The sequence below is a fragment of the Lagenorhynchus albirostris genome, chromosome 3 (assembly GCF_949774975.1).
Source record: "Lagenorhynchus albirostris chromosome 3, mLagAlb1.1, whole genome shotgun sequence".
NCBI lineage: Eukaryota > Metazoa > Chordata > Mammalia > Artiodactyla > Delphinidae > Lagenorhynchus > Lagenorhynchus albirostris.
This window is the reverse complement of record NC_083097.1, coordinates 166086967-166104416: the sequence shown is the minus strand read 5'-3', so window position 1 is coordinate 166104416 and position 17450 is coordinate 166086967. Positions and strand designations below refer to the sequence as shown.

At 50.3% G+C, this 17450-nt stretch overlaps 1 protein-coding gene across 1 annotated transcript in view; it reads left to right on the top strand.

Moving 5' to 3' along the window:
- Positions 1-1287: 1287 nt before the first annotated feature.
- Positions 1288-17450, top strand: part of VAV1 (vav guanine nucleotide exchange factor 1) — a 51133-nt gene continuing 34970 nt past the window's right edge. Inside the window, exon 1 of the mRNA XM_060146710.1 lies at positions 1288-1491. Coding sequence (XP_060002693.1) covers positions 1288-1491 — 204 coding nt within the window. The remainder of the gene's footprint in view (positions 1492-17450) is intronic.

Sequence of the window (17450 nt, the reverse complement as noted above, 5' to 3'; positions counted from 1 at the left end):
TAAAAAGGAAAATCCGGGGGGTGGCTCGGGTGGCGGGTGGGGTGGGTGGGTGCTTGTGAGACGGAGGGGGGAGACTACTCACAATCTAGTGGGGTGGAGGTGGGTAGAGAGACCTCGTCGAGCACATGATTTCAGATAATGATAAGGGCTACAAAGACAGTAAATATTTGCTAAACCAATGAACGACACTATCAAAGTCCAAAAAAAGAGATGATGGTGGCCAGGGCCATGGAAATAAATGAACGGATTTGGGATAGATGTCAGAGGTAGAGCCATAGAGCTTTCAATTATTCATTCATTCTTCATTCAACAAATATTTATGGAGCATGTATATGTGCCAGGTGCTGGGGGGAGTGGTTCCAACACCAGACACAAATTTCTCAATACACAATAAAGAAATAAGTATAATAAAATAACAGGTGGGGAAGTGGGATAGGGTGTGATGGGGTGGGAAAAAAGGCTGTGATCTGAAATGGAGAGGTTTGGGAAAACTTCATGAGAAGATGATCTAGAGCTAAGATTTGCAGGAAGTGAGGGAGCTGGCCGTGAAATTGCCTAGGGCAGAGGACTAGCATGTGCAAAGGCCTTGTGGCAGGATGCTAGGGCAAGCTTCTGGGGCTACCTAGTATGTTGGAAGAACACTGAGGAGGCCCGTTTGGCTGGAACAGCGCAAAGTGGGGGAGAGTGGGAGAAGTAGGGCAGGGAGGTGATGAGTGCTCATGCAGGCCCTTGTGGGCTGCAGGGATGACTTTTATCCCAGACGAGGGGGGCTGTGGGGGCATCCTGACTTGACTTAGGTGTTCATAGGTGCCCTCTGATGTGGGGAGTACAGATTGTGGGGGGGGGTGAGGATAGGAGCCTGGCCACGGGGCGGAGGACACTGTGCTGCCGGTCCAGGCTGCCAAGGTTGGGGGCTGGATGAGGGTGGAGGCGGAGGAGGGAGGGGTGCGAACAGGGTGGATTTTGAGTATGTTTCCGAGGTTGTACGCTCTTGGGTTGGACACAGAGGAAGGCGGCAGGCCTCCTTGTTACCCTGAACCCACTCCCAGATGCCCCAGTGCTAGTTGGTGGGGGAAGGAGAGGCCAGGTCCTGCTTGAAAGGGGCTGGGCTGGGGCTGGGCTGCAGGTGCCCCCCCCACACACACTCCCACGGCTCCCCCTCCGCCCCGTCTCAGGGCGACAGTTACAGGCAAAGAAGAGGAAGTGGTAGCTAGCTAGCGGAGGCAAGCGGGCGGGCGGCGAAGGAGGCCGCGAGGGTGCACAGGCCGGCCCGGGAAGCTAGCAGCCATGGAGCTGTGGCGCCAGTGCACCCACTGGCTGATCCAGTGCCGGGTGCTGCCGCCCAGCCACCGTGTGACCTGGGATGGGGCCCAGGTGTGCGAACTGGCGCAGGCCCTCCGGGACGGCGTCCTTCTGTGCCAGTTGCTCAACAACCTGCTGCCCCAAGCCATCAACCTGCGGGAGGTCAACCTGCGTCCCCAGATGTCCCAGGTGAGACGGCCGCTGACGGACCTGCCCCAGGGTGGGTGGTGGGAGGCATCCCAGCCTGGTACCCAGGGGCTTGCTGCTCTGCACCTCCGGGCCAGCCGTGTAGAGAGGAGGATGCCCCCCCGCCGCGGGGTCTGGCACCGGGTACGGGGGATATGGGGGTTGTAACACTCGGGGATACAGGGGTGGCCCACCCGAGGTTAACGGGAATGGGCTCACAGGCTCACAGTTAACCCACATCTAGGCTGAGAACTGGCAAACTTGGGGTTAAAGCTCCCAAAGCCCCAGGCTGGCTCCAGTGTGGCTCAAGCCCCAAAAAGGGATTCTGTGGGGGTCTTGAGGGGGGCTAGGAACCCCCTGGGTGGCCAATAGGGTGCCTGAGGTTTTCAACTCCTTTGACCCCCCCACCCCCCAAGATTCTGGCTATGGGGGAGGGGCCTCCTCCGATTCCTTCCCCCACATGTGTCTCCTCCTCCCAGGCGCTGGGCCCCTTCCTTCCCCTCACATCTTCCCCTTGGCTTCCTGCCTGGGCCTGGGGCAGCATGGGGCGGGTGGGGTGCTATGGGCCTGGGGCTCTGGTCTTCCTAACTCCATCCATCCCAGGGGGCACATTGAGGCAGGACCTGGTCCAGAACCCTGAGAGTGGGTCCTGGGGTTTTGGGAACCTAGAAATAGCTGCTTTTTCTCTGTAGGGATTTCTGCAAGGGCCCCGGGGTCCAGGCAGAGGAGGATTTGACTGTGACCGCCCCCAGCTCAGGAAATCTATTCAAATCCCTATTTGAATGCGGTGGGGTGGGGGAGGTAACTGGACTGGATTCTCTTTCAGTCGTACCTTCTCTGGTTCCCTCTGGCCTCCTGAGTTCTGGGTGGAAAGTGATGGCTGGTGGTTGGGGGTGCCCTGCCTGCCCTGCGGGCCTGACACTTGCTATCCAGCCCTCAGGCCCTACCCTGGGAGGAAAGGCTTGTCTGGACGCGCTGTGGGCTAGAGGGGGACCTCTCTGGGGACAGATGGTGGGCAGGCTGGGGCATTGCCTCCTCTCTGGCCTGAGATGCCCTGTGCGGATGGGGGGAGGGGCAGTCAGTGATCAGGGAGTGGGCCTATGGGGGTCCCTGGGGGTGTTTCCTGAGGATAGGGCCACACGTGGAAGAGGCCCACCCTCCCCTAGCCCAGGCAGGCTTCCTGAAAGAATGGCGGCGGGGGAACCCTAGAGATTCCCCTGCCACCCCCAGCCACCTGCTCTGGCCACAGGCCATTCCAAATTTACCTCCATTTCCTTGCCTCCTGGCTTCCACACAGAAGGAAGTAGCTGTCAGACCAGTCAGGCCCCAGACTTGCGAGCAGTCGAGATCCAGTGAGGCTTCAAGAGCAGCTAATGGGAAAGTGGTTAGACTTAAGGATGAACTTCTATCCTTCCCTGCATCTTCCCTGTAGCTGGTTTTCTGATAAAAGGCAAGGGGTTGTGGCATTATTCTCTAGGAGGGCAGCTGCAGGGACTAATGTGTCCTGATTTTCTGTGCTGGGCAACACCGAGGACCCAGGCCTGGGTCTGGCCCTCAAGGTGCTCCCAGACTGGGAGAGACAGACATCCCCCAGCCCTGTGTTGTCAGGACCAGGGCAGAGGAAGAAATCTCTGGGCTGGGGGCCCTGGAGCAAAGGCAAGACATTGCCTGGGAGAGTTGGGCTTGATGCAAGAGGGGACATTTGTGCTGGGTTTTGAAGGGTGAGTAGGAGTTTTCTAATTGCTCTGGGTTCCAGTGCCTAGCTGTGTCAGGCCCTGCACTGGGCAGGGGTGTTCCTTGATCCTCCCCATCTGGGAGCTCTGTGCCATCCTGCCCTGTGCATTTCGTCTCCCTTTGAAGCTCAGCCCTGTGCCCCATTCACAGTGGGGCCATGAGCAGGAAGCTAAAAGGTGGTCACATTAAGTCGGAGGGAGGTATCACAAGAACAGCCTCTCTAAGTTTTCAAGTCCCTGTCCATCCACAGATTTAAGCCCGGGCCATGAACTACCAGTGGGATATGGAAGGGCAGAGAGAGAAAAGGGAGGGCTCCTGATGGGGGTGGAATGGGGTGGGGGACACACAATGGCATAAAGATGTGGGGGAATTAGGATGCTTCCTAGTTTCTCTCATTTCCTCCTCAGAGTTCCTCGGCTTTCGCTCCACTGTTCCCTGGGTAGAGAGTGGGAAGAGCATATTAATTAATTAATTAATTCATTCATTCGTTCATTCATCAACAATTATCATGTACGCTGGGCCTCTTCTTGGTGCTGAGACAGTGGGAAAAAGACACACACAAACCCTTGTTGTCGAAGAGCCCACATTCTAGTGGGAGGCACTGACAGTGGGCAAATAAGGAAACACATACATTGTCAGAGGTGGTACATGGCCTGGAGAAGGGGGCTTGGGAATGTGGGGTTGCACTTTTGCGTAGGAGGTCTGGGAGGCCTCACTGAGGAGGCAACATTTGAGCAAAGACCTGGGCAAAGTGAGGGAACGAGTCATGTGAGTCTGAGGAAACAACACTCCTGGCAGGAGGCACTGCCAGTGCAAAGGCTCTGAGGTGGGAGCAGGTCGGTTCCCACGTAGTTGTGCTGCAGGGCAGTGAGTGGGCTGGCTGGTGGGCATGATTCATGGGCGAGGTCAGATTGAAGCGAGTCTCCAAGCTGAGATCTGAGACCCAGAAAGACGATGACACCATCATAGGCGGCCACAGTGATGACCAGACACTCTGACTCTCTCTGGGAGCCCAAATTCCGGGTGGCAGAGATGAAACTTTAAAGCTGAGGAAGTGGAGAGGAAGAGACAAATGTGACAGTCATTGTGGGAAGGATCCACCAGGACGGGGGAGCTGATTAGACTCAGGATGGGAGGGGTCACTGGAGCCAAGATGATGAATCTTTTTTCAGTTCCCCCACTGTGTGACCTTGGGCATGTTACTTAACCTCTCTGTGCTTCGGTCCCCAGCCTGTAAATGCTGGTGCTGTTGGCAGAGGCAGGGAAGGGAGAGGGTAGGAGAGTTAGAATAGGAGGTGTGGGCTCGGGTGGGGGTTGATGGTGGTGGCTTGGAGGAGACAGACCTGGGAGCCAGTCCTGACAGCATCACTTGCTGGCTTCGCCTCCCTGAGCCTCAGTTTCCCCATCTGTGAACTGTGGCTAAAAATGGCACCTTTTGGGGGGAAGACTGTTGTAGTATTTCAATACTTCTCAGCACTGTGTTGACACCTGATAAACCCTCTATAAAAAGTCTTTTTAGGGAAAATGAGGGATATAGGGAAGGTTGGCAGCATAGCGCAGCCTGGAGGAGTTTGGGTTAGGGCAGTGGTTCTCAACTGGGGTGGTTTCGCCCCCAGGGGATCCTTGGCTATGTCCTGGGACAGTTGGGGTTGTCACGTCTGGGAGCTGATACTGGCATCTAGTGGATAGAGCCTGGGGATCCTGCTCAACGTCCGACAATGTCGCACACAACAGAGAATTATCCGGCCCCAATGTCTACAGTGCTGAGGTTGGGACACCCTGTGCTGGGGGACAGACAGCCTGGTAGAATCTTTAAAATATTTGACTCTTTGGTTAAATAATAGATGTGTATCATTCAAAGATCAAAACACATAAAAAGGTGCACAGGGAAAAAAATGTAACCTCTAGCCATCTTCTTCAGATACCCAGGTGCTACCTTCCTCCATAAGTGACTCCTTTTTTCTTTAAGTTGACTATATAGCCTTCTAGAATTTCCTTATGCAAATAGGAATGCAGGTTTTTATTAACTACCCTCGTCTCTTACTACAAAAGTTGGCACATACCACCCACTGCTTTATACCCTGCTTTTCTCACTTTAATCATCATCTTCAGAATCTTTCCAAATCAATACATAGAGATTGTTCTCATTCTTCTTTAAAAAATGACTGCATGATATTCTAGATTGTCCATTTACTCAACAAACCACTTATACTGGGCTAACTGTGTGCCAGGCATTCATCTAAACTGGGGGCTGGCAAACTACAATGGGAGGGCCAAATCTGAACCACAAGTGTGTTTTATAAATAAAGTTTTATTGGCATACAGCCACGTCCATTTGTTTATGTATTATCTATGGCTGATTTCCAATTACTCTACAGTTGAGTAATTGATGAAGAGAGTGTCTGGCCTGTTGAGGTGAAGGTATTTACTATCCAGATGTTTGTAGAAAAAGTTTGCTGATCCCTGGTCGAAACACTTTCTATACACTGACTTGTTTAATCTCCATAACAATTTACGAGGTAGATATTATCATTATCCTCATATTGCACATGGGAAAACCGAGGCACAGAGAAGTTAAGTCACTTGCCTCAGGGCACCCAGCTTGAAAGTGACAGTCAGAAATTCAAACCCAGGCAGCCTGGTACCAGGATCCCTACTCTGTTTCTTTTTTGGCCACCCCGCAGGCATGTGGCCAGGGACAGTTTCTCTAAACTGTATTCCATTACACGGTTTGGGGATCACTTAATTTACCATCAGCCCTATTGATGGGCACTTGGATTGCACCAGGCTTTGTTCTGACAAACTAACTGTGATGAATAACCTTGTCCATGAACTGTTTTTTGGCTCCTCTACTGTGTGACCTTGGGCATGTTACTTAACCTCTCTGTGCTTCCGTTTCCTCATCTGTAAAATGGAGATAATAAATACCCATCTGGAAGCATTGTTCTGAAGGATAAATGAGTTACTATCAAGAACCTAGAAAAGTATCTAGCTACATATAAATGTTATTATTGCAGCCAGATACATGAGCAAGTATATCCATGGGATAAATTCTCAGAAGGGTTTGCTGGCTCAAAGCGGGTGAGTCTGTGTTTTCAGTAGATCCTGCCAAATTGTTCTCTGTATGGGATTGTTCCCATATGCATTGTTCCAATTACATTACCTCTAGCAATGAGAATGCTGGTTTCTCCACTGCCTTGCCAACAGTTGTTAAGCTTTTGGAGTTTTGCCAACTTGGGTGATAAATGAAGCTCATTATGACTCAATATACATTGCTCTTATTCTGAGTGAGGTAGAGCCTCTGTTCTTATGTTTAAGAACTATTTATATTTTCTCTCTGCAAAATAATATTTGTTCATATCATTTGCCCATTATTTTTTTCCTTCTAGGACTGCTGGCATTTTTTTCTTATTGATTTTTAGGAACTCTTTATATATTGGGCTGCTTTGAATTTCAAGTCAGGTACTTACTAGCCTTGTGATCTTGGAGAAAAAAAATTACTTAACCTATTTCTGCCCAGGTTGTCTTATCTACAGAATGGGTGTGTGGACAGCACCTTTATCTCAGGGTTATGTGAGGGTTCAACACGATAAGGTAAGTTAAGTTCTTATAATGGTGACTGACGTACAATTAATTATAGCAAGTGCTAAATTAATGGGAGTCATTCTTTTTTGCTAATTTGATTTCAGTGGATCTGAGCTTGCCTGTAGGATGTGGTATAAGTCCGGGTGCAAAATGTTAGCTGCTGTAATGAAATGCATTGCTTCAGTGAATTTAAAGAGTTTACTTCTAGCTTATATCACAATCCAGTTTGGGTCAACTGGGGGATTGAGAGGATAGCCCTTCTTTACAAAGTCTCTACAGGACTTGGGCTCTTTCCATCTCATGGCCCCATCCTCCCTGAAGCCCTTGGAGTTGTCTATTCAGCCAGAGGACAAGGAGGGAGTTATGAGGAGGGAAACCCTGAGAGGTTTTCATGGGGCCAGGCCCAGAAGTGGCACCATCACCTCCATTCTTGTTCCACTGGTCACATGGTCCCATCCAACCGCAAGACAGGAATGGGAATGTAGCTTAGCTGGGTGCCAGGGAGGACGAGGAAATGGGTTGGGTGGATATAGAGAAGGCAGTGCCAGAGGACCTCAGGGTGATGCCTAGCTGGCTTCAGAGTTGCTGGTCTGGAGGGGGCTAGTTTAGAGGAAACCTCTGTGGGATGAGGAGTGAGGAAGACCTGGACCAGAGCCATGGGGGAAGGATGCAGCTGGGGACTTGGGGTGGGGCTTGGGGCAAGCAAATCTCAGCCAGGTGGGTTGGGTTGAGTTGGGTGGAAGATCGCATCTAAACATGTCCACGGGGGCTGACCGGGACAGAAGCCTGGGTGGGGGTGTCAGCATTTGCGCTGTGCGTTCTTTCCCATTCCATTCTGTTCTGTTCACTGACTTCCTCTCTGGGCCCAATACTGGGAAATGTCACCCTTCAGGACTCTCATAGCGGATGCTGGAAACCCCTGTCCCTCCCCTTGCTCCCAGCCCTCCCACGCATGGCTCCCCTTGGAGTAAAAGTGAAAGTTCTCATCATGACCCAGAAGAACCTATGCATTTGGCCTCTGCCCACCTCTCAGCCCTCATCTCCTCCCTCTCTCCCCCTCCCTCACTCGACTCCAGCCATGTGGGCCTGCCCTCACTGTTCCTAGAACCCACCAGGTGCAATTCAGCTCCAGGGCCTTTGCACGTGCTGTTCTTTCTCTACCAATCCCTCTTCCCCCAGATATACACCCTGGTTGTTCTCTTATCTCCTGAAGGTTTCTTATCAGAGAGATTTCCCCTGGTTTCCATATGTAAAAATCACACCCCCTGCCCCTGCCTACGCCCCCCCCCCCACCATTCTCTTCCTTCTTTTATTTTCCTCCACAGTACTTATTTATTTATTTGTTTGTTTGTTTGTTTTTGGCTGCATTGGGTCTTCGTTGCTGTGCATGGGCTTTCTCCGGTTGCAGCGAGCGGGAGCTACTCTTTGTTGCGGTTGCACGGGCTTCTCGATGCGGTGGCTTCTCTTGTTGTGGATCATGAGCTCTAAGCGTGTGGGCTTCAGTAGTTGTGGCTCGAAGGCTCTAAAGCGCAGGCTCAGTAGTTATGGAGCACGGGTTTAGTTGCTACGCAGCATGTGGGATCTTCCCGGACCAGGGCTCGAACCCGTGTCCCCTGCATCGGCAGGCGGATTCTTAACCACTGCGCCACGAGGGAAGCCCTTCTCCACAGTACTTAGCCCTCTCTGACTTACCATAGTTTTTAACTTATTTGCTTATTATCTGCTTCCCCCACTGGAGTGTCAGGGCAAAGCTTTTCGTCTGTTTGGTTCACAACTGTGTCCCCAGTTCCTAGAACAGCACTTGGCATATAGTAGGTGCTCAATAAATGTTGATCAAATATTCACTTCCTTTTTTCATTCATTTAATACAGGGGTCAGCACACTATAACCCATGGGCTGGCTGCCTCTTTTTGTAAACAAAGTTTAATTGATACAAGGTCTTGCCTACTTGTTGACACATTGTTTGTGGCTGCTTTCTCTCTGCAAAGCCAAAAAAATTAAAAAATTACTGTTTACCTCTTTACAGAGTTTGCTGATCCCTCCCTGATTTAGGAGGTATTTGTTGAGTGCTTACTTACTACTGGTTAGTGGTAGTTGGTTAGCGATGATTGAGGATGGATTGGCTGAGATTATCCTGCCTTTACTAGTTCCGAGTTATGTGGCTTCTCACCTTTTGTTTTCTCATCTGTAAAATGAGGCAAATGAAGACGGTGATAACAGCGATAATAACAACAATAGTAATGATGATACTACCACCCACCTCAGAGACATTTCTGAGACATTCTGTTGGAGAATCCCACAATGAATGAGACGCAGACCATCATGAAACTCATGGAAACAGACGAGGAAATAGGCAGTTACAACACAGATTAACACACTCAGTGATGGGTGAGTGAAGCCCAGGGTATTGTGAGAGCAGAGAGAAGAGAACCCCCAGAAACAATCAGGGTAGGCTTCCTGGAGGAGGTGACATGCCAGTTTGCATGTGGGAGTTTGGGGACTATTTGAGGGACCGAAAGACAAAGTTCTGTTTGTCTCCCTTGCTAACATTAATGGTGCCAGGAAGTGGGCAGGACCAGAGGGTGTGTTGGATGGGCATAGCTGGGCTTTTAAAGATCCCACTACATTGTAGAGATGGACTGTCCCCTTTGATCTCAGGGATGGTGTTCTGAGACCTGGGCTTTAAGAGGAACATGAGAGTCAGGTCCCTTGGGGAATAATGGAAGAAATAAGGGACGTTCAGTTGGAGAAGTTTAAGGTCTGAGGAAATTCTGAACTTAGTCTGCAGAAGTTTCAAGCAAGAGTCCTAGATCTTGTGACAGAAAACCCAACCGAAACTGGCTTAGTCAAAAATAATATTACCTCATATAACTGACAAGCTTGGGAGGAAATGCCTTCAGGTCCGGCTGGATCCAGGGGCTCAGGAGATATCTCAGGAACCCTCTCCTCTCTCCCCGTTGCACTCTATCTCTTAACTCTGCTTTCTTTGTGGTGTTTCCCTCCATTTTCAGTCATCCTTTCCCCTCATGGAGGCAAAAGAGAGTGCCCAGATATACCAAATTTTTATTCCCACAATTGTGTGTCCAATGGAAAATGGGAGGGTCGCTTTAATGGCCTCTAAACCCCAGATCTCTCTTTCATTGGACATGAATGTTTGGGGGTGTGTGTAACATGTTCAGTTCTGAATCAATTGCTGTGCCTGGGAGAATGTATGGTCTGATTGGTTAGGCCAGGTCACATGCCTATTTCTGGAGTTGGGGGCGGGGTCGACTCTACCCAAAGGAGCTAGGCTGGGGAGGGGCTGTTTCACCTGGGAAACTGAGGGACTGTTACCAGAAGAACGGGGAAGAGATGTTAGGAGGCAATCGATCAATCGATGTTTATATTGGCATCAAGTACTATCAATAAATTGAGTCCAGAGTTTCTCTGCATCAGCAGTGCTGAAATTGGGGCTTCATTCTCTGTCTTGGGGGCTGCCCTGTGCATTGTAGGAAGTTGGGCAGCATCCCTGACCTTCACCCACTCTCCCCCCACCCCAGTAGTGACCACAAAATGTCCCCAGGCATTGCCAAATGTCCCCTGGGGGGCAGAATTGCCCCTGAGAGAACCACTGTTTTGGAGGGAGTGAGTTTCCTGTGTCCAGGGAGGTGGGGGATGGGTAGGGGAGTGGGGAGGTGGGTGGGCGGGGTTGGGGGGATGGGGTGGAATCCAAAGAGAAGTGAACAATTACTGGCTGGGGTGAAGGTGAGATTGAGAGCTTCTTCAAGTTAGGCATTCATTTATTTTATCATCGGCAACAGGCGCTGTGCAGATGGCTGGGGTGATGGGAAAGAACACCACAGATTTCCTCTTTGCTCTCCTGAGTTCATGGCCTTGTGGGAGAGAAGGCTGCCTGTGTTTTGTTTCCTGTGGCCGCTGTAACAAAGTCTCAAAAACTAAGTGGCTTGAAACAACAGCTATATTGTCTCACTGTTCTGGAGGGCAGAGGTTTGAAAACAAGGTGTCGGCAGCATCTTGCTCCATCTCCAGGCTATAGGAGAGAATCCGATCTTTGCTTCTTCTGGCTTCTGCTGGCTCCAGGCGTTCCTTGGCTTGTGGCTGCGTTATTCCAACTTCTGCCTCCATCTTCACGTGGCTGTTTCCTCTGTGTCTGTCTGTCTCATAATCCAGAAAGATCTCCACACCTTGACGTCCTTAATGCTGTCTTGCAAAGTCCTTTTTTTTTTTTTCTTCAAATAACATCACACTCACCAAGGTGCCAGGGATCAGATGTGGATGTATCTATTTGGGGTCTGCCATTTAACCCGTTACAGACAGTAAACAGGCAAATCAATAAAACACAGTAGTAAACGCTGCAGACAGAATAAGCCAGGGGTCAGGATGGAGGAGAACAGAGGGGGCAGGCTTCTGGAGGATGGTCAAGGAAAGCTGAGAGCTGAGGGATGAGGAACCAGCTCTGGGAAGCATGGGGGCAGGGAGGACAAAGGCTGTGCAAAGCCTGTGGCAGGAGGATGAGAATGAAGGATCTGCTGGCAGAAGGTGAGCAAGAGAAGGGAGAGCAGAGGGAAGTGATTAGACACCAGGGATGCTGCTACGTGTTGTCTTATGCCCAGGACAGCTGCCCGATTATCAGTGGTGCTGAGACTGAGAAACCCTGTTTGAGGGCCGTGGACTCCGGTTGCCTGGGGGTCCGGGTGCCGATCCTGACTTGGGGATCTTGGGTGAGTTGCTGAACCTCTCCGTGACTTGGTTTCCCCCTCTTTGAAAAGGGGGTAAGGATAGTCCCTAACTTATAGGGCTGTAGTGTCAAGTGGCCAGAAGGGCATAGTGTCAAGGGACCCAAAGAGCAAAGCGTATCCACATCCAGGTCTTGGTACTTTGAAAAGAATAGTTTTTTTAAAAATATATTTATTTATTTATTTTAATTTTTATTGGGGTATAGTTGATTTCAATGTTGTGTTAGTTTCGGGTATACAGCAAAGCGAATCTGTTATACATATACATATATCCACCCTTTTTTTTTAAGATGAAAGGAACAGTTTTAATGAAGTGGATGGGAATAGGTTCAGAAAGTATAATGAATAACAACAGAAACAGTTCCCATTTACTGAGCACTTACTATGTGCAAGTGTTGTTCTACTTACTTACAACTTATGCACTCATTTGATTTTCACAGCAAACTCATGGAGAAAGTACCTCTGTGCTTCAGTTATCTGGTACTGTGAAACAAACCAACCCAAACTAAGATGTATGTCAATAACTATGTTATCCTTCTCACAGATTCAGTGAGTCCGGAATTCAGATGGGGCATGGTGATGATGGTTTGTCAGCTCTGTGATGAGAAACCTTGAATGTCTGGGGGCAGGAATCATCTGGAGCATTCTTCGCTCCCCTGTGGAGTGCCTGGGCTGGGATGACTTGAAGCTCTGCTCAGCTGGGGCTGTTGCCTGGAAACCTGGTCTCTCCATGTGGCTTGGGCTTCCTCACAACATGGCGATTGGGGTTTTGAGAAGGAGCGTGGAGAGAGAGCAAGTGTTTCTCAAGGAACCAAGGCAGAGGCTGGAGGGTTTCTTCTAACCTACTTAGGAATCATACGGTGCACTTGGCTGCATTCTCAGTGACAAGCAAGTCGCTAAGACCAGCCTAGATTCAACGGGAGGTGAATCAAACTCCACCTCTTGAGGGGGGTGTGACAAGTCACAGTGCAGAAGAGCACACTGGATGGGTGATATTTTTGTGAACATCTTTGGAAAGCACAATTGCTTACCTGTTATTGTCATAATTTCACAGATGAGGAAACAGAAATGTGGAAAGTTTAAGTAAGTTGCTCAGGTGAATAAGTAGCTATGCTTGGATTTGAATGCAAGTGGCCAGGCCCCCAAACCTGTGACCACAAGCACTATAAGAATACTGCCTCTTTTGGGGGGAGCATACGAGCCTTTCAAGTGGTTACGGAGATAGCCTCAGATTCAGATTTCTGGTTCTCCTGGTCAGGATTCAGCCAGGAAAGCAGAAGTCATCTCAGGTCTTTCAAACAGAGAGGATTTAATTCAGGGAATGGGCTAATGGGCGATGGGATTGCTGAGAAGAGACGGGTGATACTAAGGTAACCCAGAGAGTAGCCACTAGACTGGAGAAAAAATAGAAGGAGGTAGTGTGACCAGGGGCCAGGGGCCAGAACCATTTAACAAGAGCTAGAACTTTGGGCAAGAGCTGTCTTCAGGGAGCTGAGACCACGAAGGTGTGTATTTGCCGCTGGAGAGGCAGAATAAGAGAGGGAGAGATACCCTGGCTTCTCTCTTCCTCCCACCTTGTGGTCTCCAGCCTGGGCCTCCCATTGGCTGAAACTACCTAGAAGCCAGGGTGCAAAGGAACCTGGGAAATGTAGTTCCCTTCGATACAGAGCAAAGCAAAGGAAGGGCAGGTAGGATCTGAGAGCAAGCAGGCCTTGAGGAAGTGACTGCCTCTTTGAGCTCAGTGTATTATCTCAGTTAAAGAAAGCTGCTGTTCCTACTATTTGCCTGAGAATCAATGATAAGCAATGGTTTTACTTCCTGTGGCAGAGTCCTCCTAAGCTTTAACGGCTCTGCTTGTCCTGGAGTTTAGCTCAGTCTTAGATCAAACCCAGATCTCCTTTCTTAGGACTGTCCTGTCACAGGCCCCAAGCACACAGCTAATTGCCTTTCCTCCGGACAGCCCATCAGAGACCTGCCTCCCATGAGTCCATCCTCAGCTTCCCCCAAGTTCCCTCTGGTCCAGAAAGAACACCACAGTGACTTCATGACTCCTCAAAGGACGGGGTTTCCAGAACTACACCTTGGGGTGGCTGTCTTGTGCTTGTTTGCCTGGGGGACCCAGAATGACCCCAAGATGGGCGCAGCGTCTGAGCATCCCAAGAAATGTGGGGCTGTTGCCTTCCGTCTGATCTGTGATTGAGTGGGGGAGTTGAAGAAAAAGCTTCCAAAGGCATCAATCATTTGTGCTTCCCTCTCTGGGACTCCGGGAGATGTGGCAGGATGGTGGGATGCTCCCATGACAACCCTTGCCCCATTTTGATCACATGGCCCTGGTTTTGGTAAATCAGCATCTGATACCACTTTCGGTTCACTCCCTCCTACTCCCCCTTTCTCAGTCTGCTCCAGCCACACTGGTCTCTAACCTCTTCCTCCAAAGCACCAGGCAGGGTCCAGCCTCAGGGCCTTTGCACTGGCTGTTCCCTCTGCCTGGAATGCTTTGCCTCCAGACACCCACCCAGATCATTCCCTCCTTCAAGTCTTTACTCAAATGTCACTCTCTCCATGAGCCTTCCCTGGCCCTCTCATTTAGAATCGCACCCCTTCCTGGCATGCCCCATCCCCTTATCTTATTTTTCTCGCTTAATATTTACCACCTTCTATCCTGCCAGAATGTCAGCCTCACACGGGCAGGGATGTGAATCTCTTTTGTTTACAGCTGTATTCCCAGCACTTAAACCAGTACCTGGAGTATAATAGATGCTCAACAAATATTTGCCAAATCAATGAAGGGGCGGCTAAAGGAGCAGATACCCCTTGTATGCTGTTCTCTTCGCCTGGGACACTTTCTCCCCACCTCACACTCTAAAGTAAGATTTATTTGGACAGAAAAAGCATATATTTGTGTCTCACTTATTTTGTTTTATCAAGGGTAGGGACAAAAAATGGGACAGGGGAGTGTGTTTTGCATTATTGACCAATGGTGGCTTCCCATCCTCTCATCCCTGAAAAGCTCCTCTAAAGCTCCTAGTTTTAGGGAAACACACAGCAGGAATCTGGTCTCCTGCTGGCTTTTTAAAAACAGCCATATGAACATACAATCAGTGACATATTTAAAATACACAAGTTGATAAATGTTGACATACTGGACCTGTGAAACCAGCCCCACAATCAAGAGAGTGAACATAGCTGTCACCTCAAAAGTTTCCTCCTGCCCTTTTGTAATCCCTCCTACCTAACCCCCACCTGCCATTCCCAAGCAATCCCAGATCTGCTTTTGGTCACTATAGATTAGTTTGTATCTGTTACCGAGTCCAAACTCGATTGCTGCATGACAGGCCAATAAATCGAGAGATGGGTGGTTTGGGCAAGGAATAGAGGCTTTATTCAGAAAACCAGCAGACTGAGAAGATGGACTTGCGTCCCAGAGAACCATCTTCCCTGAGCTAGAATTTAAGCTTCTTCTTTTTTTTTTTTTTTTCGCGGTACGCGGGCCTCTCACTGCTGTGGTCTCTCCCGTTGCGGAGCACAGGCTCCGGTCGCGCAGGCTCAGCGGCCGTGGCTCACGGGCCCAGCCGCTCCGCGGCATGTGGGATCTTCCCGGACTGGGGCGCGAACCCGCGTCGCGTGCATCGGCAGGCGGACTCTCAACCACTGCGCCACCAGGGAAGCCCGAGGCTTCTTTTACACTAAAAGGGGAGAGGGTGTGGTTGGTTGCTGCAAACTTCTGGGTGCCAGAATCCTTTGTTTTTGCAGCTGTCCACGTAGGTTAGGTCACAATGTTCCTATAAACCTCCAACAAGATTAACATTATTCTCGGAACAACTTTTATCTCCATATGAATGGAAAAGTGTAATACCTTTAAAGGTCAGCGCCTTGAGATGGGGCTATCTTGTATATTTCAGGCTACAGACTTCTTAACTTGTAGCAAAGGCAATTATACAAGGGCTAGAGTAAAAGAAACAGATCCAATATGTAGTTAGCTTTGTTCTTCCCTATTACACATCTTCTAGAGTTTTATATCAAGGGGAGCACAGATACGTACTCTTTGAGGCTGGTCCTTTCACTCAGCATAACTCTCTTGCCATTCACTGAACTGTTGCGTGTCTTAGTTCTTTATTCCTTATTGGCTGTGTAGTATTCCGTTGCATGGACTTACTAAGTTTGCTTATCTGTTCTCCCGTCCATGCGCGTTTGGGTTGCCTCCACTTTTTGGCAAGTAAAACTTCTCTGAACATTTGTATCAACACTTGCTTTCATTTCTCTCGGGTAAATGCCTGGGGATGGAATAGGTCATATAGGAGGTGCACACCTAGCTTGTTAACTGCCAAACCACTTTTACAGAGTGGTTGCACCATTTGACATTTCCCCACTGGCTGTGCGCAGGGCTTTCCTGGACTGCTTCTTCTCTTTGCTTCGTCTCTGAGTTTTGGCTTTACCAGACTCATCTCCCCCTTAACCAGATCCCACAGGGCTCCGTGCTTTTTCACATGCAGCCTTACCACAGTGGTGATCAACCAGTGGTTCATGTGCCTCTCTGCTCAGCGTCTGTCTTGCCACTAGACTGTAAGCTCTGTGGGGACAGGGTTCTGTCTGGCTGCCGACAGGTGCCAGGGCTTGGTATTCAGTAGGCACTCGATACATGCTTGCTGAATGAATGTATGACCCTGAACAGTAGGCCGGGGGCTAGAGTGGAGATTCAGTGAGTATTTTTATTCCCATGGTGATGATGAGGAAACAGAGGCACCAGGAGGTACAGTGACCCATCCAAGGTCCCTCAGCTTGCAGTGGCTGGGCTCAGAGTCAAACTCTGTACGTCTGACCCCCTGGACTGGCAGTGAGATGTTGAGCGTGTGCTGGGGTGGGAGGGGAGGGGAGAGGAGAGAGACGGCGGGAGCAGGGTGGGTTTTGAAGGCCAGGAAGAGGCGTTTATACTCTGCACCTCTGTTTGCAGGCTTCGAAAAGGGTGCACAGCACACCCACCCTCTCTGGTCTGCAGAATGAAGTTTTGCAACCTCGAGATTAAGGGGCTGCAAGGGCTGAACACAGAGGGCCCCTCTTTCTCGACTCCCCTGAGCAAACCCTGGTAACAGGCATTTCCTGTTTCCGGTAGGCTCCCTGGGGCTGGGGTGGGTGTGGGGAAGCTGGCTCCTGCACTCATGGGCTCAGCTCTGGGTTCCCTCTCCTGCTCCATGCCCCCCATCTCCTGTCCCCCCATCTCCACCACCCAAAGGGGCCTCTGTCCCTGCACACTGGTTCCCTGAAAGAGGGTGGTGAACTGGCCAAACTTTCCAGCTCTTTCTTTGTCTGGGACAGGGGCTGTGATGTTGGGGGAACTGCAGGCAAAGGGGAAGTGTCTGGGTGCTGATTTGCATATGGGCAAGATGCCAGCCCAACTCTGAGGTTCTGAGCCAACTGAGGGGGTTGCCCCCTCTCCCAACAGGGAGGAAATAGTCTCCCATGCCCCTCCTACATTTGTCCTTTGCCAACTTCACCCACACTTCAGGCTACCACTAGACCTTCTAGTGGTCTAACCTCTGTCATTCCTGCTGTCGGAGGGAGCCCCTTGCTTTAGCTGGCCCTACTCCAGCCAGGGGGCTGATGAGTCATACCCCCTTTCCCCCTTTGAGGTGTCACATGACTGGGGGGAAGCAGTCTTAAGTCTCAGCTTATCTTCCTGAGGTCAATGGGGAACTTCCTCCCTAGGCCAGTCAGGGCCATCTGTTCTGTTGACCCTGGTGAACCTGGAGTCAGCCCATGACCTTGCAAAGGCTGCTGGGCTGGAGAGTGGTACATATGGTTCCTGTTATGTGCTGAACCTCCCCAAATGCCACCTGCCACGTGGCACCATGAGGCAGCCTGGCGTGGTTTGAAGAGGTCGGGTGAGGAGTGTGACCTCTGGACGCAGAG